This window comes from Microcebus murinus, chromosome 18 (assembly GCF_040939455.1).
Source record: "Microcebus murinus isolate Inina chromosome 18, M.murinus_Inina_mat1.0, whole genome shotgun sequence".
Lineage (NCBI taxonomy): Eukaryota > Metazoa > Chordata > Mammalia > Primates > Cheirogaleidae > Microcebus > Microcebus murinus.
In genome coordinates, this window is record NC_134121.1 from 58,481,118 (window position 1) to 58,508,848 (window position 27,731).

General features: G+C 50.3%; 1 protein-coding gene across 3 annotated transcripts in view; it reads right to left on the reverse strand.

Annotated features, from left to right (window-relative positions):
- The window catches only part of UBE2O (ubiquitin conjugating enzyme E2 O), a 59,204-nt gene that overhangs the window by 8,200 nt on the left and 23,273 nt on the right, over positions 1-27,731 (reverse strand). For 2 of the 3 annotated variants that reach the window (XM_012778888.2, XM_012778889.2), the window contains exons 2-12: positions 6,148-6,207; positions 5,845-5,955; positions 4,035-4,132; positions 3,496-3,559; positions 2,719-2,862; positions 2,271-2,380; positions 1,976-2,126; positions 1,277-1,749; positions 664-818; positions 256-368; positions 39-167 (exon numbers count right to left, since the gene is read on the reverse strand). In XM_012778888.2, the coding sequence (XP_012634342.1) occupies positions 39-167; positions 256-368; positions 664-818; positions 1,277-1,749; positions 1,976-2,126; positions 2,271-2,380; positions 2,719-2,862; positions 3,496-3,559; positions 4,035-4,132; positions 5,845-5,955; positions 6,148-6,207 (1,608 nt within the window). The remainder of the gene's footprint in view (positions 1-38; positions 168-255; positions 369-663; positions 819-1,276; positions 1,750-1,975; positions 2,127-2,270; positions 2,381-2,718; positions 2,863-3,495; positions 3,560-4,034; positions 4,133-5,844; positions 5,956-6,147; positions 6,208-27,731) is intronic. The other variant, XM_012778890.2, reaches the window with a different exon arrangement.

Here is a 27,731-nt window from a genome sequence, read left to right on the forward strand (position 1 = left end):
AGGGACCACAGCTGCGGCACAGGACATGGGGTCTGTACCTCACCCTCCTGGTGAGGAGCCCCGTCCTCAGCATTGCCAATGCGGATCACGATGTCAGTTGTGCGGAACCGAAAGTCAGGGTGGTCGGCGATGTCATAAACGCTCACATCCTCCTCCTCTCCAATCAGCTGTGGTACAGGATGGGCTGTCATGAGCCAGGGGTCCTATACCTACCCGAGGGCCCCCCCATGAAGGAAGCAGCAGGACTGCACACACCTCCACGTCATCGCCGCTCGGCCGCAGCTTGAACCACTTCACCATGCAGGTACGGCCGATGTGGTCCCCCGACTGCACCACGCCGTAGACAGCAGGGTCCGGGCAGCTCTGGACTAGGGAACCAGAGGCAGGGACACGACCAGCTGAGCCACCCTGGTGGAGCCTGCCTGCCACCCACACCTCAAACCACAGCAGGGCACAGAACGCAGACCTTCCTTGGCCTGGCCAGTGGAGGCCAGAGCAGGCCTCCCCCAGTCGTGGAATGGTGAGACCCCTTCAAAGGGGCAGTCTCCTTCCTGACCTCATCTTAGCTCTGACCCCAAAAGACCCATGCCCATTCTTCCCAAGCCCCTCCAACTGGCGCGTCAGCAACGGCCTTGCTGGCTGCCCCTGTGGAGCCAGCACTACCTCGCTTATCCACCACGAAGTCTCCGGGGCAGAACTCGTTGTTGTCCAGGTGGTGAACAGGAAAGAGGTCGTTGGAGCGGATGTTGCATTCCACGGAACCATCCTGCCACATCACGTCAGCTGAGGTCATCGTGGTCACCACCTCCACCGCCACCCTGCCAGGTGCAGGCCAGTGAGCCAGGCAGTGCAAAAATGCTTCCCCGGGAAAAGGGCAGATCATCTATCTGCCCCTTCCCCTCCCTGTGGGTTTGGTAACCCAAAACTCCTAAACTCAGGTCTGCAGGATGAGAATTTTTGATGCACATAAGGCTCACCCATAGTTCCAATGCTGTGCATTCTCCTCTGAGAATGGGACCCATTTGGGAGTGCTCAGGCCAGTGCGGTCCCAAAGCCAAGCTCAAGGCTGTTGCCACCATCCCACCCTCTGCACCACTCCTGGATCTCTCCTTTCCACCATGGCCTACCCCGGGTACCGTATGTCGTCTCACATAGGACCCCTGAGCTGCTGCAAGGCTAGCAGACGGCATGTGTGAGTGTGTACACACGTGTGCACCCAGGAACGGGTTCTGCTTGGTTTCACACCGTGTGAAACCGTGGCATGTTCTAAGTTTACCTGTCCCCTGGCTTGAAGTCACGAGTGATTTTATTCTTCTTCCTCTTGTGTTTTCGCTTTAAGTTCTTGATGGACAAGGGGATGCTCTTTTTGCGACTTGTGCCACTGCCACTCTGGGAGGAAGTGGTGGAGCTGGCGGAGGAGGTCACTGAGCTGGTGTCATCTGTATCGTCGGCGGCCTCATCATCTGCATCCTGCTCTGCTGAGTGCAGCCTGTCGTCTCCACCGTCCTTCAGCAAGAAGGGGGGCAGCTGCTCGCCCGCCTCGGGGGGCTCCTCAGGGCCCTCGTCCTGCATCTCCACTGGGCTGGCAGACCCTTCAGGTGTCTCCTCAGGGCTGGCGGACCCTGCCTCGCTCTTGGCTTTGGCTTCTCCTTTCTTGTCTGGGTCCTCCATGGAATGGTCCCTGGAACACTGGGTGTCTGGGGAGCACGACATGATCCGCACAACCTGCTTCTTCAACAGGCGCTTCACCTGCGAGGGCGGAGCAGGGGGAATGGGCTGTGGAGGGCAGCAGGCTGGCTGGCCCTGCCCCAGCGTCTTGGTCTGGGAGGACGACAGCTATACACACCTGAGTGGCCAGCAAAGGTCATCAGGGCTGCCCCCCAAGGCCTAAAGCACAGACTGTCCTTCCTGGCCATGGAAATGGCTCAAGGCCAGTTCCTCAAATGCCCACCGACCCCCAACCCCGAGGACATACCTTCTTGGCCATAGAGCCCTCCCCCTGGGCGCAGTTTTTTTCTGGACATTCCCAGGCAATCTTGGCCGGCTCTACCTTGGCTGGGAAGACATACAGACAGCGTTCCCCAAGCTGCCGCTGAGCATGGTCAAAGCATCCGAGACGCTTCACCCTGCAGGGGAGAAGCGGGGGTGGGCTGGGCCGGACTTCCGAGAGGCCAGCAGTGCTCTCAGCCCTCCCCGTGCATCTGTGGCCGGGGCCCAGAGAGTTGCCCCAGGTGTGCCCCAGAGGTTTCTGGCCTTGGGGGCATGCTCACCTGCCTAGGTTTTCCTGGGTGATGACAGAGGGTGGCGGGCTGACGCTGTCCGTGCCCCCTGGACAGAAACTCTTGGTAATCCATGTGACTTTCAGCTCCACAACCTGCACCTAGGTATGGCAGGTGGGACATGGCAGTCAGGGCAGGCTCTGACAGCACCTCTTCAACCAGCGGCACAGAGCAGGCTCTGACTGTAACTATGGCCCCCACCCACCCCAGGGGTGAGTTGGGGGCCAGTCTCCCGCCTTGCTCAGCCTGTGTAAGTTATGCTGGGGTAGGTATCTGTCTATCGGTCACTTTGTGACAGCAGCCTGGGTTCTCTTTATCCTCAAGGCCAGAGTCCAGATGCTGAGGAGCAGGGTTTAACCTCCAGAGCAGGTGAGAAAGGGGCAGAAGCTCAGCTCCAGCCATGGAGGTCAAAGACCTGTCTCCCCGCCCCAGTCCCCACCTCTTCCACCACGACTCGGAACTTGCTCTTGGTGCTGAGCACGGGCTTGACGCCCGACAGCCACTGGACACTGGAGAAGATCTTGGCAGGGCCGATGAGCACCTGACCCGGGTAGAAGCCATAGGAATCATCAAAGAAGAGACCCTGCAGGATAGGCAAGTAAAGTCCTGTGAGTGGTTAGCCTCTCACTTTGGGTGACAGTGTTTTCGGTGCCTGCCCTCCGCCTCCCCACCTGCAGAAGCCTCCATACCCCCTAAAACAAACTCTACAGCTCGAGAGCAGCACTTCCCAAACCTAAGATGTATTCAAACTACTCAACAATCTTGTTAAAATGCAGATCCTGATTCCTATGTTTTTAACAGGCTCCCGTGCAGAGTAAATGTGCAAATGCCGTTGGTCAAGGGCCCACGGTCTGAGGAATAAAGCTCTAGAGGGCACTGGTCCCTCAACCTGTTGGATCATGCACCTCCTGTATATTTACTTATTTACCAGTCGTGCCCATGTACTACTCTAATACATCACACTGTACTGAGATACTGTAGGCACCTAAGACAGAAAAATGGAGATGTAAATAAAAGTTCTAATACTTTCTGCCTACACCCAAACTTTTAGACCCTCTGGTGCACACCCACCCCTTTTCTAGGAAACCACTTTGTGTAGCCAGGGCCAGCCACTAGCTCTTTGCTAAGTCATCCTTCTTCCTGCTCAGCCAGAGGACTGAGCAATAAGAGGATAGCGCCCGCCCCCAAGCAGCTGGCCTGGGCAGAGCACACCTACCGAGTCGCTGATGTGTGGGCAGACGTCGTAGAGCTTGGCACCATCTTCTGTGTTCATGGAGCACCTGAAACAGTGAACAGAGGCTTGGTCTCCACCAGGGGGCACAATGAGCATCAAATAGTAGTGATTCAGAGGTGCCAAGGCGTCCACATGCCCTAAAACAGCACAGTTCATCTTCTGCCAACAACTCAGCCTCTGAGATGGTACAAGAAACTCTTCCTACAATGAATGGGACCCTGAGTAGCATCTGAGTGCTCACCACCATTAAAGCATCTGAAGGAAAACATCAGTCCCTAGCAGATATCCTAAATGAAAATGTTTCTCCCCAGAAACTGAACAAGAGAATTAGGCCACAGCAGATAAGAAGACCAGCACAGTGTTAGGCTCTGAGATACAAGGCCCCAAATGCCTATAACATCTGTCACTGCCTTCAGTCAAACTCGTCATCACAGGCCCTGGGAGAAAACACTCTCCTCCTGTCCTTTTCCCAGTAGGCTACCCTTCCCAAGCTGATGGCTCTTTCGTGGTGAGATGTCTACCTGGCACCGTTGGACAGCTTCAGGATGATCTGGTTCTTCAAGTCGTAGACCTTCCCCAGCCAGCAGTCATAGGCAATGTAGTCCCCATACATGAAGGGCTGCAGACCAAGGGAACAAGCGCAAAGAGAGAGCCGACAATGTTGATGCTCAGGGCACAAATTCCTCTTCGTCCCCCCAAGACAGGGATGAAGGTCCTAGACAGCTTATTGTCTGGACTGGTAACTGCTGCAGCAGGCCTCTCCCTGGGTTCTAGGCTGCACCCCAACTCCCCCTCCCAGTGAGGAGGAAGTGGTGCGGCAGGGCTGCCTGGTGGGGCTGGGGAGGCCTGATAACACCCACGGACACGGGACACTGGGCAAGAGTGGGCTACGGAAGTGGCAGGCAGAGGAGACAGGCACACGGCTGGGAGGTGGCTATGTGGACAAAGAAGCGCTTTGAGTAGATACATAAATATATTGAGGGTGTCGAGAGCCACGTTTCTCACTGCTGGAAAAACACAGACACGGAGAAGGAAAGAGCTGAGGGGCTGAAGCGTAACTGGAGGCATCAGGATGAACTCGCATATTTTAATACATAGAGTAGGTGCTAATGCGTTTATTTATTTTTTTTTTTCTTTGGGGAGTTAATACAGTTGTATAAGATGTGTATGTCCATGTATACATGTATGCTTATTTTTTAGTGCTGTCTTAAAAGGGTCTGGTAGCAATTAGCATACAGATCTTGGTTTTTAAAATACCATTCTTCTGGCCGGGCGCGGTGGCTCACGCCTGTAATCCCAGCTCTCTGGGAGGCCGAGGCGGGCGGATTGCTCAAGGTCAGGAGTTCAAAACCAGCCTGAGCAAGAGCGAGACCCCGTCTCTACTATAAATAGAAAGAAATTAATTGGCCAACTGATATATATAAAAAAAAAAAAATTAGCCGGGCATGGTGGCACATGCCTGTAGTCCCAGCTACTCGGGAGGCTGAGGCAGAAGGATCGCTGGAGCCCAGGAGTTTGAGGTTGCTGTGAGCTAGGCTGACGCCATGGCACTCACTCTAGCCTGGACAACAAAGCGAGACTCTGTGTCAAAAAAAAAAAAAAAAAAAAATACCATTCTTCTCTGAAAGGAACTGGGCTCCTTGGAAAAATGGCTGATTCTAGAGCCAGGTCAGAAAAAATACAAGATGAACTTAGAACACCTCATGCCAGAAAGTAAGAAAATGCTAAAAAAAAAAAAAAAAGATGGGGCCATTTGAAAAGGACACAAAAGACAGCCTGAAAGGATTCCCATTGGCCCAATCTGGTATCATTTAAGCAATAATATAATGGTAGTGGCCAGGCTTGGTGGCTGAAGCCTGTAATCTTAGCACTCTGGGAGGCCAAGGTGGGAGGATCACTTGAGCCCAGGCATTAGAGGCTGCAGTGAGCTACAATGATGCTGCTGCACTCTTCCTGGAGTGACACAGTGAGACTTTGTCTCAAATAAAAGGAAACTGAACCCCCCTCCTCACTCTCCCACTTCATATTAAGAAAAAAAAAAAAGAAAAGAAAAAAAAAAGAAATTTTAAAGGAAGAAGGAAAACAGGTAAAGACAACCACACCAGCCAGCTATACTGAGGCTGGAGGAGAGGACTTGTCCTGAACTCATGTCTAAATGGCTGACTTGTAGGCAACAACGAGGCTGAGAGGGGCTAGCTGGCCCCTAGCTTTGCTGTCTGGCCTGGGAAGGCTGGGCTTGCGAGAGCACAGAGGAGAGGTGCAGCCCAGAGGCTGTGCCGCTGAGAGAACCCGAGCGCCCAGACAGGACCGTCGGAAGACAGGGCAGCCTACCCAGATGTGCTGGAGGTCCTTGCTGTTGACGGGGTAGATGATGCAGTTGGTGCCGATGAGCTTGACGGCGCAGTCGATGTTGACGTCTATCACCGTGCCGCACTGGCTGTCCTAGGGGAAGGAGGGGGCATGCAGGCCGTGCAGCAGCCCTGGCCACCAGGGGAGACCCAGCCCAGACAAGCCCAAGGTAGCCCCCCACCACAGCCTGCCGGCTCTCTCACTGCGGAGGGCAAGGTAAGCAGGCTCAAGTCCCCAAAGTGGCTTCCCTGAGCCCCAGGGCCGGGGTGGGGACAAGGGACTCACAGTGGATCGCATGTGCCGGACCACATCCCGGGGCACCACGGAACGGTCCTCTAGTTTTAGCTGTAAAAAAAAAAAACAAAATAAAACAAATGTGAGAGAATGGTCTTCTGAAGCTGCCACAGGATACACTTTTCTTCCAACTTCTTCTGAAGTGTAACATCCATACTGCTAAGCACACAAACGCTAAGCGTTCGGCTGGAAGTGTTTTCACAGACTGCACACACCTCCAACGAGCACCCAGGCCCAGAGATGAAACGTGTTCCACCCACAAGCCTCCTGCTGTCCCCTCCAGTCGCTATCTCCCTGCCAAAGGCAAGCCCTGGGCTTGCTGTAGGTATCATGATCACATTGAACAGTGTGGCTGACAGATCACACAAGGCCTTGCTTTAATTAAGGATTTAATAACCTGTTCTACACAAAGCAAAAACGTTTTGCTATGAGTTAAATCTTTTTCTACCTTCTGCAAGTGCCTACTCTCTAACCTGGCTGATAGGTGCTGAGAAGAGGTAGGCTGGGGGAGGAGCAGGACACTGGGCTTTGGAGGGTCACCCTGAAGCCTGCTATCACTGGACACCACGTTCTAATCTGGGTCATCCTCCTGACCAGCTGTAGCCTGCTCCTTATCTACTGTGCTGCGGAGTCCTGCGGGCTGCTGAGTAAGTCTCAGGGAGGCTGGCTTTCGGGGCCTGCCAAGCAGCTGACCCGGCCCTCCACCAACACCCAGCAGCGCTGCCACCTCCTGCTGCAGATCCTCCTCCAGCAGCGGACGGGGCACGGCTCTCTGCCAGCCCAGCCTGTCTCTTTTTGCAAGGCAGCTCCTCTGTGGTTCCTCACTGAACCATGGCAACGGGTGGGTCTCTACGTCTGCCCACCTCCATGACCCCAAACGGGGCTGGAAGAGCTGTCCCCTCATACAACACCCACTGGATGGCCGGGTGCGGTGGCTCACCCCTGTAATCCTAGCACTCTGGGAGGCTGAGGCAGATGGATCACTCAAAGTCAGGAGTTTGAAACCAGCCTGAGTGAGACCCCGCCTCTACTAACAATAGAAAGAAACTAATTGATCAACTAAAAATATATATACAAAAAATTAGCCGGGCATGGTGGCGCATGCCTGTAGTCCCAGCTACTCGGGAGGCTGAGGCAGGAGGATCGCTTGAGCCCAGGAGATTGAGGTTGCTGTGAGCGAGGCTGACGCCACGGCACTCACTCTAACCTGAGCAACAAAGTGAGACTCTGTCACAAACAAACAAACACCTCAGAGCTGCCTCTCTCAATCCCTGGGGCACTGAAGGGTCACTACCAGGAAAGGAGAACCAAAAGGCTGAAAAAGAAAGATGCTGGTTCAAGGTTGCCGAAAGTTTCGCAATGGCTAAAGCAAACTCTGCTATGAGATGCATAACTGACCATCAGCCAGCAGTGGAGACATTCCCAGAGGGCATGAGCCAAAGTCCCAGAGGACAATGAGCCCAGTTGTAAAATTCAGGGTTCTTGAGTCAGACACTCAGAAACCTCAGGCAAACCACTCCAGCCGTCTCAGAGTGGCTGGGGCAGGATGAATAAGGCAAGGAAAGCATAGACATGCTCAGGGGGCAGGGCACACAGTAAAAGCTGGCTGTGATCACTGCCCCTACGAGGTGCAGGTTGAAGACCCAAAAGGCTAAGCTCTCCCCACCTCTGCTCCAAGGGGTGTGCTGGCGTGATGATGCCACTTTTCTAACTCAAAGAACATTCTATGCTATAACTCTCTATGCCCAAATCTCCACTATGGGACGTGGTGTTTTTGTGCCCCCCCATCTCAAAGCCACAACTGCGCGTCTTTCTAAGTTGCCATAGAAACCAGAGGCTGCAGTGCTGGGAAATCCGATAGGAGAGGGACGCTGCCATGTGGAGCAGGAGTGCTGCCTCGCTGCTCAGGGGTCCCTGAGGATAGACCCAAGATGAGAGTCTGCGTCCCCTGTGGCCTTTGCGTCAGTCCTTGAGAGAGCAGCACAGACACAGACCTAAATCACTGTGCTTGGACGGGACACTCTGTCCGGCCTAACTGCACCCCTGCGGGAGCAGATGACACCAAGGCTCCAGCTCCGGGGCTGGCAGGGCAGGTGGTGTCCAGTCCCAGGAGAGGGAGCCTGGGCAGCGAGCGCCGTCCTCTCCCTGCAGCTCTCGGGCCAGAGTGATTCCACTCCTCTGGGCAGCTGCCTTCAGGGGCTCTTGTAACCTCTCCCTGACAAGGAGCTACCTTTCTCCAAAGCTTGACAGTGCTGGGAGCAGATGTTACCAGGGTGGCTACATTTCCTTCCCTTGCGAATTCCAGAACCGAGACTCAGGTGTCTGGCAGGGCTTAGGACGACTTGGGAGGCTCTCCATTGTCTTTCACAGCCTTCCCTCCTAACTCCCTATGTCCCCCCTGTCCTGGGCACCGCCCTTCTCCAAACTAGCCCGTACTGTCCCACGTGTGCCCTCTGCAGGTCCTCCTAGGTGCCCTCCTTTCCTCTCCTCGCCCCTGCATGTGCTGCTTGCTTCATGAAGCCCCTCAGCATCACCATTCCAGAAGGAGCTGCTGTGCTCCCAGGGGAATCCGGAGCTCCGGAGTCCTCTGCCTCACAGCAACAGCGCAACCAGGTGCTTGCTACCTGCCAGGCTGTTTGCTAAGTGCTTTACACGCTTTCACCTATGAGATGCTCCAACACTCTAAGTATTATTACTGTCATTCCCATTTTACAGATAAGTAAACTAAGACAAGGAGAAAACAAGTAACTTGTGCAAGGTCACAAAGCTTTATCAGTAGTGGAGCTGGGACTTGAACTCAGAAGTGTGGCTCCAGAGTAAATTCTCTTAACTGCATAAAAAGCTCATCCCTCGCAAGAGCTGCAGAGATAGGAACAGAGTAAAAGACATTTCTGCCAAGTCCGCACTTTCTATAATCAAAACTGATTGTTCTCCTGGTTATAAAAGTAATAAAAACCTCTATTCATTCCTGGGGTACATGTAAGGCAGTTGTGGTGGCCCTGACTGCAGATGTTTTCAGGGCCCTGAGCCCCTGCTTGTCCTCTTCTCCCTTCTTCCCCCCAAAGATCAAGCACCCCAATCACAGGTGCCAGGTAGCCCTGCGAAGGTGGACGCTAGAGGGCGCTGTGCCCGCTCTAGGAAAGCACCAGGTTCTAATCTAGAACTACCAGTGTCTCTACTATCTCTACTGTTAAGGTGGGCTCTGAGTATAGTTTTTAAAAAACTGTTTCTGGGAAGGAATCTGAGGTGGGGGGACAGATAGATTTCGGCTGTCCTTATAGGCTCTACAATTCTGAACGACCTCAGAGTTGGCGAGCTATTTATTGTCTAACATTTCTTGGACAGCTGTAGGTATTAAGAGGTATCTGAACAGAAAGATAAGAAGCCAAAATGTCATCAGTGTCTCTAAGCCAGGAGGGGTTTAAATGAACATGCATTACTTGGCACATGTACCAGGCATGCAGGGCTGTCTGGTGGGACCTCAAGACCCACATCTTTTGTGGCTCCTCTGGAAACAAGAGCATCAGACAACACGCCTGCCCTGTGTGAAGACCGACCCTGGCCTGTGCTGTGGGAGGAGAGCCAGGCTTTAAGGAGCCCGCTGATCTGCCCAACGCTGACTGCACCCCTTCCGTGTGCCTGGCGGAGACACGCCCTGCACTCACAAAGCGCTGTTCTGCAGCGGGGAAGCAGGCGGACAGAAGCAGCGGCAATGTGGGGGTGCGGGGGGACAGCACTGGTGAGTTATTTTAAATGGGTGGTCAGGAAAGGCCACCCGAAGGTGACATTTGACTAGAGATCTGGGTGAAGTAAGGGAGTGGGCTTTCCAGGCAGAGAGAAGAGCAGCCAAGATGCTGGCGGAGTGTGGCCAGAAGAGGCTTCAAGAGCGTGAAAGAATGGAGCCAGGTCACTGAGGCCTCCGAGAACCACGGGAGGACTTGAGAGTCTATGCCAAGCGAGACGGAAGCTCTGCGCAGGCCTTCACTCAGAGCCCTGCACTACGGGAATGCCAAGAGGGCCGGGGAGACCGGCTAACTCAGTGGTTCTCACCTGGGGGTGATCTGGCTCCTCAAAGGACATTTGGCAATGTCTGCAGACACTTTTGGGTTGTCACAACTAGGGGAGGGACTTCTGGCATCTAGTGGGTAGAGGCCAGGGATGCTGCCGAACATCCTATAGTGCACAGGACAGCCTTCAACAAAGAAGACCTGGCCACAGCAACAGCAGGGCCACGGCTGAGAAGCCCTGAGGCTGTTCCGTGGATGCAGATGCTAAGGGGTGGAGGAACAATCCCAGGGAGAAGGCAACATGGCAAGAGACTGGGCACTACTGCTACCCCCATTCGAGCTCCAAAGAGCTCTGCTGGGACCACCAAGGGCCAGTGTCCAGGAGTCAAGAGAGCTCGCCAGAGGCCTGTCCTGCCAAGAGGACCACTCTCCTCTGCTGCCGCCTGACTCCCAGGTGCACGCTATTTCTCTCACGCTTTTTTTTTAATTTTATTTTTTGGAGACAGAGTCTCACTCTGTTGCTCGGGCTAGAGTGCCATGGTGTCAGCCTAGCTGACAGCAACCTCAAACTCCTGGGCTCAAGCAATCTTTCTGCCTCAGCCTCCCGAGTAGCTGGAACTACAGGCATGCACCACCATGCCCGGCTAATTTTTTCTGCATACATATCTTTAGTTGTCCAGCTAATTTCTTTCTATTTTTTAGTAGAGACAGGGTCTCGCACTTGCTCAGGCTGGTCTCGAACTCCAGACCTCAAGCAATTCTCCCGCTTTGGCCTCCCAGAGTGCTAGGATTACAGGCATGAGCCACCGCGCCCGGTCCTTGAACCGCAATCTTAAGGACTACCCCTGACAATACAGCAGGAGGAACTAGCTTGTTCTGTACCTCTTGATGCAGACCTTCATTCATAACATTGACCTTGACTGATCAGGTAGAATGCAAATTCATTGTATAAAATGTTCCAAGAATAGGAAAGGCAAACAGGCTGATCAACAGGTAGAAAATACAAGGAAGCAGCTGGGCAAGGTGGCTTACGCCTATAATCCTAGCACTCTGGGAGGCTGAGGCGAGTGGATCTTTTGAGCTCAGGAGATTGAGACCAGCTGACCAAGAGTGAGACCCTCGTCTCTACTAATAATAGAAAGAAATTAATTGACAGCTAAAAATATAGGAAAACTTAGCTGGGCATGGTGACGCATGCCTATAGTCCCAGCTACTTGGGAGGCTGAGGCAGAAGGATCGCTTGAGGCCAGGAGTTTGAGGTTGCTGTGAGATAGGCTGACACCACAGCACTCTAGCCCAGGCAACAAAGTGAGAGGCTGTTTCAAAAAATAAATAAATAAAAAAGAACATAAATAAGGAATGTACTTTATCTTTAAAGATTTTACAAGACTCTAGCATAGAGATGGGGGGCAGGCCCAGCTGCATTCACCACTATTCCACAAATGTTAATGCAATTTAGGGGCCTGAAAAGCAATTGTGCCAGATTGAAAGGTTTAATCTCAGTGTAGACTGCTGAAAAAGCTTTGGAAATCTTAGAATGCAATAGTCCCTAGAGTAGCGTTTTTTTCAAACTGGGTGTGGAATCAGTTTAATGGGTCATGGCCAACACTGGGAGTGGGGAGGAGGGAAGAAAGTATCTAAGTACCATGCGGAGAAAACCTTTTCAGTTGCATATATACTATGTATGTGTCCCAGGCCACGATGTACAATGTGTATCTTACTATGGGTAACTGTCAAAAAGCTGGAGAATCTTTACCCACTAAAGTATCTTGCAGGTTACATCATAGTGAGAGACATCACCTCTCACCCAAAACAAGCAGGTAAACAAACACAAAACCTAGGCCTACTGGTTCACACTTAGGCACTTTTGGGGTGGGGAACTTTGAACTCTTTCTGACCTGACTTAAAATATCACTGAGTCGCTGGAACAGTAACACTAGGAGTGGCAGAAAATGGGGCCTCTGACAGGAGCTGGGCTCCTCTTCTAGCTTCTTCCTAGGCCCGAGTTTCTAGTTCGGACTGGATTTGGGGATATGACTGGTCAGTGATTCCAGCTCGTGCCAATGTAAGGACTTTCTCAGAGCATTTGACCATCATGTGGCTGAGCGCCTGATAACCCAGCAATCAGCACGCTGCCCACCTGAGGACAGAAGGTTTTACCAGCAAAGCACAAACGGCTAGAGGGCCTCACACGCTTGGGAGAGGGGGGGACAGCAGAAATGGCTGGAAGTAAAAGAAAGGCTGGTGTCCCTGGCTAGAAAATTCTGTCAATCATGTGCTACAGAGGCCAGTTCAACAGAAGCTCTGCTAAGACTGAGGTCAGGCAATTCAACAGTTTTTGAGTGTTTTCTATATATTCAGGATGAGACAAGAACACAGATACATAATTAAGAATCTGCATTGGCTTTCTAGAACTTACATTTAGATGAGAGAGGTACAATGAAACTACACCTGAAAACATTTGTACACAAAGGAATGTGCTGCTGAGCCGGGCAGAGGGACGATCGTTCCTGCTTCGGGGTGGCAGCTGGGGGAGCAGGAGGAGGAGTTGCTGCACGGCAACTGCACAGCACAGACTCCACTCCAGACAGCCCCCGCCCAGCACTCTCAACCCCCGCAGCCGCTTCCTCAGGGACCCCCCTCTGATCTCTGCTCTCACACCACAGACTAGAGGCCTGCGATCAGGGCCAAGCAATGCAGCACACTGCATCACTGCTCGGCAACTGCAGCTGCAGCTCACCAGCTTGCTGGAACGGTTTGGAGGCACAGCCTGCCTGAGGCGACAGAGACGGGACTGAGTCCAGCTGCCTGCTAAGTGAGGAGGAACGACCATGGGGTTGGGCCTAGCAGGAGGCCAGCGGGAGGCTCAGGCAGCAGGGCTGGTCTCTGCAGGTGCTGCGGTGTTTGATAAGCAGTAAGTGCGCTCCACCCTCATCCTGGCTCTGGGCTTGTCAACCCTTAAAACTCTAGCCTGGGCAAGAGAGCGAGACCATGTCTCAGAACAACAAAAAAGGCAAGAACAGCCCCGGACCCCTGTGTTTGAAGGCAGGGGACAAATGGACATCGTTAGAAGGTGGTCCCTTCCTTATGAAGTAGGAATAGAAGGTAGAGAAGTGAATAGCAAGATTCCACCCTCTGTTCCTGGCTGGCCTGACTGGGCCATCCCTGCCCAGCCAGTGGGTCTGACTGCTCTGTTTACACACAACAGGCTGCGGTCCTGGGCTGCCCAGCACCCTGAGGGTAAGCAGGGGGCGGCCAACTGTCCAGCCATAGTGGGCTCACTGCCTGAACGCTGCCTTCCAGACACCCACCATGTGTCTGATGCCATGTGACTTCACAGAATGATGACCTGGGTGGTGATCACAGACCCAGCCTGACAGAGCTGACAGAATGCCAGGGAAGAACCCCATGTACTCTGCCTTTACCAACCCCAACGACCCCCAAAGGGAAGACACTGCTCTTGTTCTCACTCTACAGGAGGCTGGGTGGCCTCCTGGTGCTAAGTGAGCTGCCCAAGGTCACTAATGTGCTAACCAGTCCCTTCCTCATTTGACCTGTATGACCCTCCAGCACAGCCCTTGCTACTCCTGGGCAATTAGAGCAATGCTGCCACTCAAAGTGTGGTCTCTGGACCCGAAGTCCAGCATCCTCCCTGAGCTCACTGGAAATGCAGACTCTCAGGCACCACTCAGACCTGCTGCCCGGGAATCTGCATGTTAACAAGGCTTCCAGGCTGGGTGCAGTGGTTTACGCCTATAATCCTAGCACTCTGGGAGGCCGAGGTGGGAGAATTGCTTGAGGTCAGAAGTTTGAGACCTGAGCAAGAGCCTGAGCAAGAGCAAGACCCCGTCTCTACTATAAATAGAAAGAAATTAGCCAAACAACTAAAAAATAGAAAAAAATTAGCCAGGCACGGTCGCACGTGCCTGTAGTTCCAGCTACCCAGGAGGTTGAGGCAGGAGGATCACTTGAGCCCAGGAGTTTGAGGTTGCTGTGAGCCAGGCTAACGCCACAGCACTCTAGCCCGGACAAGAGAGTGAGACTCTGTCTCAAAAAACAAAACAAAACAAGGGGCCGGGCGCGGTGGCTCACGCCTGTAATCCTAGCACTCTGGGAGGCCGAGGCGGGCGGATTGCTCAAGGTCAGGAGTTCAAAACCAGCCTGAGCGAGACCTTGTCTCTACCATAAAAATAGAAAGAAATTAATTGGCCAAATAATATATATATATAAAAAATCAGCCGGGCATGGTGGCTTGTGCCTGTAGTCCCAGCTACTCGGGAGGCTGAGGCAGGAGGATCGCTTGAGCCCAGGAGTTTGAGGTTGCTGTGAGCTAGGCTGACGCCACGGCACTCACTCTAGCCTAGGCAAGAAAGCGAGACTCTGTCTCAAAAAAAACAAAAAAAACAAAAAAAAAAACAAAACAAGGCTTCCAGGTGATCTGTGTGCACATTAACAGAGCAGTGGCTCTCAGTGGGGCGAGCGTCAGAGTGGGGCGGGAAGCTGTTTTGAGCCTACTGCAGGCTCACTGCTCAAGTATAGTCTCTAGGGTGGATATTCTGAAAAGAGGCATTTTGAAAACCCAACATGATTCTGATGCATACTCCCAAACCCTGGCTATTCAGATAGGCATTTTAAAGACAGCAAGGGAGGAGGAGGAGAAATAGCTAAAATATCCCTCTGAGCTGTTTCTGGGAAAATTCTAGTTTGAGGGGAACCCCTGTGCTGTCCTGCAGCTAGGCTCTCTAGGAGACGACGGGCCCTGGAGGGGCCATGTCTGAGTTCAATGGGGCAGAGCTCTCAGCCCTGGGGGACCCTACGTGCAAGAAACACAACCTCCCTGTACCATCCAACCTCCGCTTGCTTCTCCAGCACCCGCAGTTACTATTTCCAGACAGATGAAATGAATACATCCTGGGGTGCTGGCGTCACTGGCACCAACTGCCCTGGAGACTCCGGGGCTGACCAAAATGGCTCCTGGGGGTTGCTGTCACTTCTTGGTCAGATCATGAAGTCCTAAGAGTGCCCATCCCTCCACTGCCATTTCTCCCCAGGTACACCAGTGACATGCAACTCATTTCCAGACAGTGAGCCAGTACTCAAATACTAACTAAGAAAGTACAGGCCGGGCGCGGTGGCTCACGCCTGTAATCCTAGCACTCTGGGAGGCTGAGGCGGGCAAATTGCTCGAGGTCAGGAGTCCTGACCTCAAAACCAGCCTGAGCAAGAGTGAGACCCCATCTCTACTATAAATAGAAAGAAATTAATTGGCCAACTAATATATATGGAAAAAATTAGCCAGGCGTGGTGGCGCATTCCTGTAGTCTCAGCTACTTGGGAGGCTGAGGCAGCAGGATTACTTGAGCCCAGGAATTTGAGGTTGCTGTGAGCTAGGCTGACGCCACGGCACTCACTCTAGCCTGAGCAACAAAGTGAGACTCTGTCTCAAAAAAAAAAAGAAAGAAAGAAAGTACAATCACAGAGACTGGGAGAAAGATCTGTCCAATTCTACAGGTGCAGCAAGAGGAGGCTGCACCAGCCACATGGAAGCCACATGCTGCAGGAGACAGAGGTGAGGGTTTGGACTGCAGGGCCCAAGGACTAAGTCCTGCAGAGACCACAGAGTTGTCACTTCCCAGCTGCCTATGCTGAGGGAGTCCCATCACCTCCCTGGGTGCCGGGTGCTAGGTACCTCATCGGGGCCGGGCAGCACTGGGCTGGATGAGCTCTGAGCTTCCAGCTACGGCTCCAGAGCTGGTTCCCTGCAATGTTTCCAGGGCCCCAATTTCTACCTGCTTAGCACTTCTCCCTGCCTCAGTGCCAGATCTCTGCTCTGCATATGTGGCAGTCCCTTTGGAGTGTGCATCCACAGATCCCCAAAGCAGGCCAGCTGAAAAGAAGAGACGTCCTGGGTCAACATGGCCTGAGGAAGTCCCCATAGACCAGGGCACCAGGGCAGGGCCTGATCAAGGCTCCTGACAGTTTCTGTCTCAGGGAACTAACAGCTCAGCTGGAGAAGCCAAATGCTGATGAAATAACACTGACAAAAAATGGAACAAGATGTAAAAACAAATGTATAGGTGCATCAAGATTTTGATAGTTGTTGTTTTTTTTTTTTTTTTTTTTTTTTTAGAGACAGGAACCAGCCCTATCACCTAAGCTGGTGGTTCAGTGGCATGATCATAGCTCACTGCAGCCTTGAACTCCTGGGCTCAAGCGGTCCTCCTGCCTCAGCCTCCCAAGTAGCTGGGACTACAGGTGCAAGCCATCACACCTGGCTAATTTTTAAATTTTTTGTAGAGATGGAGTCTTGCTATGTTGCCCAGGCTGGTCTCAAACTCCTCAAGCAATCCTCCGGACTCAGCCTCCCAAAGAGCTGGGATTACAGGTGTGAGCCAACCTGCCCTGCGTCTTACTAAATTGAAGGGATTTTAGGTATACCAGGGGAGCTATCTGAAGAAAACCCATAAGAAATCTTAACCACTCCCTGTTTATATTGTCAAAATTGTCTAGCCCCCTCCTTTTTAGGAGTGTGGACATACCCACCTCAGTGATGAGGAGACATGGGCAGAGGCTGAATCTGAGTACTCGGGAGACTAAACCCAGCTGGCTCCGTAGAGGATATCGCTAACACCACTCAGTGGAGAGTGCTATAAATGGCTTTTGACTACGGGAAGAAATAGCGCCACAGAGGCCAAGAGGCAGGAAATGGGTTATCTCAGGCCCAGGAGATTGGGGGTGGGGGGGAAGAAGACCCTATCCAATGCTCCTAACCACCTGGACAAAGCTCTTATCCCCATTTCAGGGACAGAATACGATGAGCTGGGGGTTGGTCACAGAACTGGGATGCACTGCAGCAAGCCTCGCCCAGTCTCACTCAGGGACCGGAGCAGCCTCCAGTGCGGAGCCCTGGGAGGAGGGACAAGCAGAGAATAAACACCAGCATGCAAGACCTGGGACCCCAGCCTTTGATGGCTTTTCCTATATAATCATGCATACAACTTCCTTCCTTTGTGAGCCCACAGCCTTCCCAGAGGGCTCTCTAGGTCTCATTTTATCACAGGCCTGAAAGAAGTACACATTTCCTCAGAGTTACAGATCAGAACTTGCTAAATAGCTACAGGGGACCTACTTCTGAGTGCCATGCCTTACAACCAGCAACTACAAGGTGGTGTTGTGGCGACCACACACTGTGCTGGCCGCCTTTGAAGGGCAAGTGGGGGAAACCAACGGTTGTAGGAAGTCTAGATATTCGATTCAGCAGTGCTGAGAAAGAAGAAGATTATGAAGTCATGAAAAATGGAGGCAGCCTCAGCAGGTCCCTTGGAAGGAGAAATAGGTTTTCTGGGGTTTTTTTGAGGCAGAGTCTCACTCTGTTGCCTGGGCTAGAGTGCCATGGCATCAGCCTAGCTCACAGCAACCTCAAACTCCTGGCCTCAAGTGATCCTCCTGCCTCAGCCTCCCGAGTAGCTGGGACTACAGGCATGCGCCACCAGGCCTGGCTAATTTTTTCTATATATTTTTAGTTGTCCAGCTAATTTCTTTGCATTTATTAGTGGACACGAGGTCTCACTCTTGCTCAGGCTGGTCTCAAACTCCTGAGCTCAAACGATCCTCCTGCCTCGGCCTCTGAGAGTGCTAGGATTACCGGCATGAGCCATCATGCCTGGCCAAGAACATTTGTTTTTAATTTTTTTAAATTTGAAAGATAGAAATCTAGAGATCGATATAAAAGCAAAGTGGCTCAAAATAATGAACAAAGTAAGAGTCACTGATACTCCCTCAGTATTCACTGACATTACCCCCTCAGTATTCATACTCAATATCATACTGATAACCCCTCAGTATTCACTTTCCAGTGGTTCAGCCCTTGGGACAGATACACAGGCATCAAGTCCTCAAAGCCATGTGGCCCCGACCTTGAGTGACCTCTGCTCAGGTGGTCCAGACCCCATTCTGGGCCAGTTTCCATGCAGACTACGAGAACAAAGCTCTGGGCTCTGGCACCATCTAGCATGTGACCCCACTGATGGAGAGGGAAGGTCCTGACCCAGGCCAGCTGCTGCCACCGTGGCAAAGAACAGATTCTGCCAGCTGTGGCCAAGAGAACCCGACTCTCAGAGCTGGGTTACTGGATGGGAGTGAGCTGCTATATAAAACGTGGCTCAACGCACATGTAGAGCTCACAGTCTGAGAGAGAAGTGTGCTGCAGAAGGACACACCCTGCCTGGCCTAAATCCTTGGCATGGCCCTCAGGACTTCGGCTGCAGGCACTCCCTCACCCCTCTCTCTTCGCCCTCCCACCACCACAAACCCACAGAAGCCTGACATAACCTTCGGGCAGTTCTGGCAGCAGAGAACTGCCGCCTCATTCCTGCAGCAGCTGGTGACAGGGAGCCTCACCCCTCCCAGTGAGCAGCGGCTGCCTGGCTGCCTTTGCCCCACACGCCCAGCGCTCAGCATTAGCCGCTAATCAATAGCCACACTCTGCAAAAGCATCCTACCTTCCAGGCAGACTCACTCTGAAAAGGATTCACTCAGCACTGCTATTTTTAAAAATGCAAATATGGTAGGAAAGGCAGTAAAAATAACACTTGAGAGCCCTGATCCAAGGCCAGTTCTTTCCTCAGGGGCCAGGTTCTCTTTGAAGCAGGAGCAGGGCGTATGGAGGACCAGGGTGGCTGATCTTCCTACTGCGATCCTGGTTTCCTACACCGCTTTGTTTTCCCAATACCTGTGATTTCAGATCAATCCCAATGGCCAGAGAGTGTATAGACTCACCCACGCCTTCACCTAGACACACGGCCGAGCCACCCCACCAGGAGACTCCATGGCAGAGGAACAGGCAGGTTTCATGACCACCCTGAACAGCTGTGTCAAAACAATGCTGGTTCTCCTCTTCCTGACGATGATGCTACAACTACCTCTCTCCAAGACAAACTGGGCTGGGGTGCTGCAAACATCCTTCACAGGGGCCAGGAGCTTGAAAAAGGCACAGGCAGCCACCAAGGAAGAGGAGATCCAAGACCCCAAGCTGGGGCCTATGCCAGCCTGACAGCCTCCAAAACAGGCCCCCGACACACAGCGTTGATGTCCCTAGCCACAGGGAGCCCCACAGACAGGCTGATCCTGCCACTCAGTCTCCTACACTGCTCAATACCAGCCTTGACATTGTGTCTTCCCTTTCTTCAGCTCCCCATGCCAGTGGAATTAGGTCAGGACAGGATCAGGTAGCCTGCCTCCTAAGCCAAGACTTCCAACAAAATTAAACACAAACACACAACAGTGTGTACCTGGGCTGAGTTCATGGTAATTGGCACAGGCAGGAAGTGGAAAGAATTTACCACCACCCATCTGGAAAAAGAGGTGGGGAGGACACACCCAGTGGTACTGCAGACTTCTCCCCAACAGGCCTTTGCTCCTTCTCTGGCAGGAAACAGGAAACAGTCACAGCTACAAGTTCCCTATAGCTGAGCCAAACCATAGGAAAATACTGCAAAAATAAGTGACAGTCTGCCGTCAGCATGTGGCTTATACCGCACGGTCACCACCCTTCCAGACAATGAAACATGGAGTCATCCACATTGAAGCCACCAGAGCACAGAACATGGTTTGAATATTTTCTATTCTCCCAAGGATGGAGTAATCAGCACCATTTGAGAGGCATTAATGTATTAAAATTGTCTCGGGGGGCGTTGGAACCCCTGGTTGAGAAGGACTGGCAGACTTTCTTTTATGGGAGTAAATGGCACCTGCTTTCCTCTCTCTCCCATCCGGGCTGGCTCTACTTCCCCCAGTCCCTGGGTTCTAGGAGGCAGCCAGCACATTGCTGGACCAGGCCAGAAGGCCAGAAGGCCGCTCCAGACTGTGTCTAAAGGACCCCTCCCATCTCCAGTGAGTCTGTAGCAAACCTTCTCAAGGACAACAAATCCTAAATGGAGGAAGACGGGAAGGTGAAGGCATCTCAAGGGCTCCACCGTACCCTTCCTTTAAGGGACAACCAAGCCACAGGAGGGTGAAAGCGGGCCTGTAGTCATGGCTTTGAGACCTCTGCATGTGATAAGCCTGGGAAGCCCTGTGACGTGTGTAGCAAGTGCTGAGTAGGCCAAAAGCCTTAGTGCTCATGGCCTTCCATGCTCTCCACCTCCCTCTGACCCCCACGGTTCCCAGCTATCTCCAAGTTACTCCTTCCCCTGGGTGCGAGCTGTCCCAAAAGGGCTGATGATGTCCAGAAGCACGACCTTAACGACGGCACGGGGAGAGGGCGGCCAACCTTAACCCGGCTTTTCCCAGGCCGAGCTCCAGTCCCACCTCCCCTCCACCAGGGGCCTGGCAGGGAAAGAGTCTGCCCTGCAATAAAACACTTGCCTCCTGTCATTTATTACACATTGCTCACTTGATCTGGAGCGGACCATCCATCCATCCAGTTGGTCATTCACTCACTCAACAAACTAAATGCTTCCTGGGTTGGCAGCCCCTGTGCCAGACGCTAATGAGACATCAGGAAACACAGAGACAGCCCTTGCAGGGACAAGAGCAGGATGGGAGGACAGGGAGTTCAGTCCGTAACTGCACACTGGGACACGCCAGGCTGGGGGAGTCACGGCTATTACACCTCCCTACATGGCTGCACTCAAGCCTTGCTCAGATGTCACCTCCTGAGAAAGCCTTCTCTGACCACCCCGTCTGGAATCACTCCTCCCTGTTCTCTACCCGCCTGCCTGTACTTTTCCCCACAGCTCTTACCATTCCCTGGCCTGCAATTCCTGCCTGTTACCGCCTGTCTGCCCCCGTGGGGCTAAAATGTGAACCGTAAGGAGTGGGCAATGCTCCCTGACAGCTCGGGCAAGTGCCTGGAACACAGAAGGAAGCACTCGAGGAGGTGCTAGAGAGACGCTGGAGGAAAAGCCATGAGAATGGGGACAAGTGTCAAGAAAGGAGTGGCCAGTAGTACCCAATGCTGCCAAGAGATCGAGGCCATGGGGAAAATGGCATCCCTGGTGACCCGGGCTCAGTGGTGCCAGTGGGTGGTGTGGGCAGAGCCTCGCTGGCAGGGCCTGGATAGCAGCTGGCAGTGCAGGAAGTAGGGCTCGGAGGGTGGAACTTGTTCAGAACTATGGCTCAAGAGGAGGAAAGAGGAAGAGGCAGTCGAGGGGATGGATGTGGGCTGAGAAAGGGTCTCTTTTTAAGTCATTAAAAATAGGACCTCCCTGGATGGGCACAGTGGCTCACGCCTGTAATCTTAGCACTCTGGGAGGCCGAGGTGGGCGGATTGCTTGAGGTCAAGAGTTTGAAACCAGCCTGAGGAAGAGCGAGACCCCGTCTCTACTATAAATAGAAAGAAATTAATTGACCAACTAATACATACAGAAAAAATTAGCTGAGCATGGTGGTGCATGCCTGTAGTCCCAGCTACTTGGGAGGCTGAGGCAGGAGGATTGCTTGAGCCAGGAGCTTGAGGTTGCTGTGAGCTAGGCTGATGCCACGGCACTCACTCTAGCCTGGGCAACAAAGTGAGACTCTGTCTCAAAAAAATAAAAATAAAAATAAAAATAGGACCTCCCTATATAGAGGGAGTTTGCAGATTTAGGCCTGAGAGATAACCAACACAGGTTGCTTGGCACAGCACATGTAAAGGAACCAGAGCACAGGAGAGGGGACCTGCCCCCTCTGCACAAGGAGGTGCTTAGCTCAGAAACCCTGCTACTTCCAAAAGGCTGGGTTTTCCAAGAGCAGCTGGAAGTCTCTTGGTCAGGTAAGGCCAGAGTGCGTCGCACAGATCTTCCCGCTGCCCTCTCCTGGTGGTAGACAGCGCCAAAGGGCCTCTGTTGCTGCTCAGGCCCTGCACCTTGCCACAGCCGCAGGCCTTGGTGAGCGGCCAGTTCTCAGCAAAAGACCTCATGCTGGCAACCATGCGGGGGATTATTTCTTGTGTGTGTGTATCCTCTATGTGGACCATGACTTTCTTTCCTCTCTTTCTTTCCTCCTTCCCTCTCTCTTTTTTTTTTTTTTTTTTTTTTGAGACAGAGTCCTGCTTTGTTGCCCAGGCTAGAGTGAGTGCCGTGGTGTCAGCCTAGCTCACAGCAACCTCAAACTCCTGGGTTCAAACAATCCTCCTGCCTCAGCCTCCCGAGTAGCTGGGACTACAGGCATGCGCCACCATGCCCGGCTAATTTTTTCTATATATATATATATTAGTTGGCCAATTAATTTCCTTGTATTTATAGTAGAGACGGGGTCTCACTCTTGCTCAGGCTGGTTTCAAACTCCTGACCTTGAGCAATCCGCCCGCCTCGGCCTCCCAGAGTGCTAGGATTACAGGCGTGAGCCAACGCGCCTGGCCGACCATGACTTTCTTGAGCCTCAGAGTTATACATATATATTAAAAAATAGGGTAATTAAAAAAAATGGAGGGGGTGGGGATTGCCAATAGCTTTAAAACACAGAACAATGTTAGCACTCTTAAAAAAACCCAAAAAACTTCATAGTGTTCCATTGATTTAAATCTGAGGGTTGAGTTCTAGGATTCTAGGTAGAATTATAGTTTGAGAAACAGGCTTTAAAATATTAATACCCAATCGTTACTCTTGACGCTGCAAGCTCACCTGTATGCTTGCAAAACCAAGGAACCACCGCTAGTTTTAGAGGCTCGAATACGGCTGAAAAAAATCTCAGGAGGTTTCTGTCCGCCTAGATGCTTTGGACACAACAAACATAGCAGCCTAAGCCATGTGTATAGGTAAAGAGGTGTTTTATGTAACCAAAGGCTGAATACAAAGTGTGGGGACTGGTATCATGACAGAAGAGCAATGGAAATTGGTTTGAGGAAGGAAGTCCAGCATTTAGGAAAACAGGATTTCAAAGATTTAGTATGAAGAAAGTAAACTACCTCATTAAAATTCTTTATACTCATCACATGCTGAAATGATATCCTGGATATATACTGGGTTAAATAAAACATATAAAAATTAATTTCACCTATTTCTTTTGACTCTTTAATATAGCCACTAAAATTTTTTAAATTACCTATGTAGCTCATATTACATTTCTATTGAACAGCGTTGGTTTAAACCAGTTAAGTTCTTTAAAAAAAATAATTTAGGCCTATAATTCTAGCACTCTGGGAGGCCGAGGTGAGTGGATTTCTCAAGGTCAGGAGCTTGAAACCAACCTGAGCAAGAGCAAGACCCCATCTCTACTATAAATAGAAAGAAATTAATTGGCCAACTAAAAAAAAAAAAAAAAAATATATATATATATATATACACACACACATATATAAAATTAGCCGGGCATGGTGGCGCATGCCTGTAGTCCCAGCTACTCGGGGGGCTGAGGCAGGAGGATTGCTTGAATCCAAGAGTTTGAGGTTGCTGTGAGCTAGGCTGACGCTATGGCACTCACTCTACCCTGGGCAACAGAGTGAGATTCTGCCTCAAAACAAATAAATAAATAAATAAATAAATGAATGAATGAATGAATGAATGAATGATAAAAAAATAATTTAGCTGAATTTTATCAAAGTAATGCGCAAGTTAAAAAAAAATTAAAGCGACTTAACAAAATATAGCAGTCCCATCTTACCCTCTCAATTGTGCTCCTTGAGGCAATCACTTGTAATTTTTTAGTTACTTGAGTATTTACCTCCATATGTATATAGATATCCTTGCCCCTCTAATTCCTAATTAATTATAGACATTATCTATTGACTTCTTGTTTCAACAGCTGACCACCTAACTCTTACCCTCCCCCCCCTTGCCTTCACCCCATCCTTCCAGTGCTTCTACTGCATTAACTAAAAAATATAAACGCGCTGTGATGGAGGAAACGTAGCTCACAGTGGAACCAAATAGTGCTCTGTGAATACCAAGTCCTCACACAACCTGTGCACATACTGATCATTTTGTCAAATACTCATCCATGACTCTTCTAAACATCATCAACATATCTGTCACGTATCTTTTGGTTTTGCCTTTTTTTTTTCCTGGAGCTCTCACTCCAATTCCACCCTGCCTCTCTAACCTGGATGTCCTTTGCTGCTCACTTGCGTCAGAGCCCTTGTTTCCTGGATCCCAGAAAAACTCCCTGGTTTGGGGGAAGAACATCCCCTCCCCAAGAAAGTGTTCACAGGAGACACTTTTTTTTTCCAGTCCGTACTCTATTTGACTGGTAATTTGGCTGGATACAGATGTGGACTCAGAATGTTGAAGGATTTGCTCTGTTGTCTCCCAATCTGAGAACCTGTGTCTTAACTGGCATATTTAATCTGTTTATATTCACTGTGATCAATGTGGATTTATTTCTATTACCTTCAGGGCTTTCTCTCTACCACACTTTTTCTTAGCTTTCTTTCTTCTAGACGAATGACCTAGTTTTTAAATTCCGTATTTTTTCCCTCTGTGATTTTGAAAGCTTTAAATCCTGTTTCTATTCTTTTAGTGGTTACCCTTCAAATTTGAACATGTCTACTTGACTCAGAAAGTCTAACGCCAATCAATATCCCTCCCACGCTTCCCAAACGGTTCAAAGATTTTAGAATGTATTAATTCAAATCACCCCTTCTGTCATTTCCATTTATTGCAGGCTTTTAGTTTTTAATTCTTCCCAAATTAGTGCTGAGCACTGTTTTAAGTCAATGCTTAGATTTACCCGCACTTCCTAATGTCTTTGCACACCATTCCTTTCTGCATCAATCCTCTCCCCTAAATTTAGTTTCGTCTTCCTGAAGTACAATGAAGGTCTGCTAGTGAATAGTTTTTTCTCTTTGTGAAAATGTCTTTATTTGTTCTCATTACTGAACGATAATTTAACTGGTTACTGAAAACTAAGCCAACACTGATTTTCCTTAGCATGCTGAAGATTTTATTCCATTGCGGCCTCTACTATTCCAACTTAGACATTTACTGAGTTTTGTTGTTGAACCTTGGGGGTAATCTGTCCTTTTCTCTCAAGCTGCTTTTAAAGATGCTATTTTCTCCCTTGGGATCTCCTGTTAGACCCGTCGGGCCTTCTCGTACTGTCCTCCGTATTCATAACTTCTCTTCCTCACGTGTCATCTCTTTCATCTCTGTGCAGAATTCTAGTTAACTTCTTTAGATCTATTTTCTAGTCCATATAATTATCTCCAGAGAATTTATACTACTTGCTATTTAATATTTCTATTGGGTTTTAAACTCAATGATTAGAGTTTTCATTCTAGAGGTTTTATTTGGTTCTTTGAAAAATATCCCTTTTTAAATGTCTTACTCTTTCCTTTGATATCTACCCCTTCTTTTAGCCCTTTGACGACCTTAAACATTTCTATTATAACCTCTTCTATTATCTGAAATTTTCATATTGGGAATCTTCCTGTTTGTTGTCACCACTGACTTATGCTTATAATTTCTACATGTTTGGCAATTTCCTAGAACAAGATGGGGGGACTGTAGGATTCCAAGCGGCCTGCATTGTGGAAGGGTCACTCTAGAGAAGTTTTGCCTTTTCTTCTGCAAAGAGCTTCAGGGACATCCCCAGCCTGCTGCTAGCTGGTGCTAGCTTGGGGATTCCTGAAACTTGGAGGTACTACAAATACAGACTTCGAACGTGGATGTTTCTACTGCTCACAGAAGGCTTCCTCTAACACCATCCAGAGTGTGGGGAAATGATAAACTCCCTTGCCATTGTCCTAGCCCCATAGGGGAGATTTTCTTGCATCCCTTTTACCTGGGAATGGCCCTTTGAGGGGATTTCCATTTCCATTACATGCTTTTAATGTTCATTAAAACCCAAACCTCTATTATTGTTAGGGTCAATTTTGGGGTTTGGTAAACAACCTTCAGAACTGCCTGCTCTGCTTTGGCCTTAAGCTTCTGCTTTGATTTTGGTTCTTTGTTGTCTCTTTTATTTCTTATAAGCCCAGCTACATATTTAAAGTCTTTGTTATATTTTATATAGTATTACCAAGTGAATATAGTAGCTCAATCTAACACTTTACTGGAATGGGAAATCATTATATTCTGGTCTGGCTTCCCATGAGGTTGAAAAATCCCCCCCACCTTAATCCCAGATCTTTTGTGATCTTTTTCTCTCTTTGGAAGCTTTTATCCCCAGTGCTCTGGAATCACACAATGTGCTACAGTTAGGATATTTCCCATTCACTACTTTGTTTTGGTTTTTTTTTTTTTTTTTTTTTTTGAAACACAGTCTCACTCTGTTGCCCAGGCTAGAGTGCCATGGTGTCAGTCTAGCTCACAGCAACCTCAAACTCCTGGGCTCAAGTGATCCTACTGCCTCAGCCTCCCAAGTAGATGGGACTACAGGCATGCGCCACCATGCCCCGCTCATGTTTTCTATATATATTTTTAGTTGGTCAATTAATTTCTTTCTATTTTTAGTAGAGACGGGGTCTCGCTCAGGCTGGTTTCGAACTCCTGACCTCAAGCAATCCGCCTGCCTCAGCCTCCCAGAGTGCTAGGATTACAGGCGTGAGCCACTGTGCCCGGCCCCATTCACCACTTTGGAACCTTATGATTGTCAATTCTGAAAACATTTGCTATTTCTTATTTCTGTCCTTCATTTTCCTTTCCTCTCTCTCTCTCTCTCTCTCTTTTTTTTTTTTTTGAGACAGAGTCTCACTCTATTGATCCAGCTAGAGTGCCATGGCCTCAGCCTAGCTCACAGCAACCTCAAACTCCTGGGCTCAGGCGATCCTTCTGCCTCAGCCTCCCAAGTAGCTGGGACTACAGGCATGCGCCCACAATTCCGGGCTAATTTTTTCTATATATTTTAGTTTGCCGATTAATTTTCTTTCTACTTTTAGCAGAGACGGGGTCTCGCTCTTGCTTAGGCTGGTTTCGAACTCCTGACCTTGAGCGATCCACCTGCCCGGCCTCCCAGAGTGCTAGGATTATAGGCGTGAGCCACTGCACCCAGCCTCCTTTCCTCTTTATAGACCTTCTAGATGTTGGATGTTTTTACTATTTCCTAGAAGTCTTCATCAACTCTGAAAAAAAAAAATGGTTTTAATTTCAAATAATTATCTTGTTTTGATTTTTATAGTATCCTGTTTTTATTTTGTGGATAAAATATTGACTCTTATTTCTCTGAGTATATCTGATATGTGCTTGGAGGGTTTCTTTTGCTTGTTTTTCTAGCAAGAAATCCTCCAATGCTGCGCATCATGTCTGGTCTCAGCACTCCGGGAGCAGGTAGGAGCATGGCTGGGATTTGCTCCTTTAGTGTGGGGACATTCTCAAATTCCTCCTCCTTCAGTCCAGTGGTACCCTGCCCCTGCTACACCTGCAGTACCTCAATCCAGGGCATGGGCCTCTGCTCTCTCATTCTCCAGTTTGCTGAGTTTCAGAGGTGACTTGAGAAGTTTAATTTCTCCCTATACTGACTCTCAAGTAATTCTTCTGTTTTAAGGCCCAAACCTCACCCCCACCTTGAGTGACACCAAACGCCTCCAACTCCTAAGGCTTTCCAAAATGCTCTTCCATTGGTATCTCTCTCTGCAGCCACCAACATTTCAGCTTCCTCTGCTCTGCCTAGTCTTCCGTTCACCTTTTATCTTCCAAAAACCTGAAATCTTTT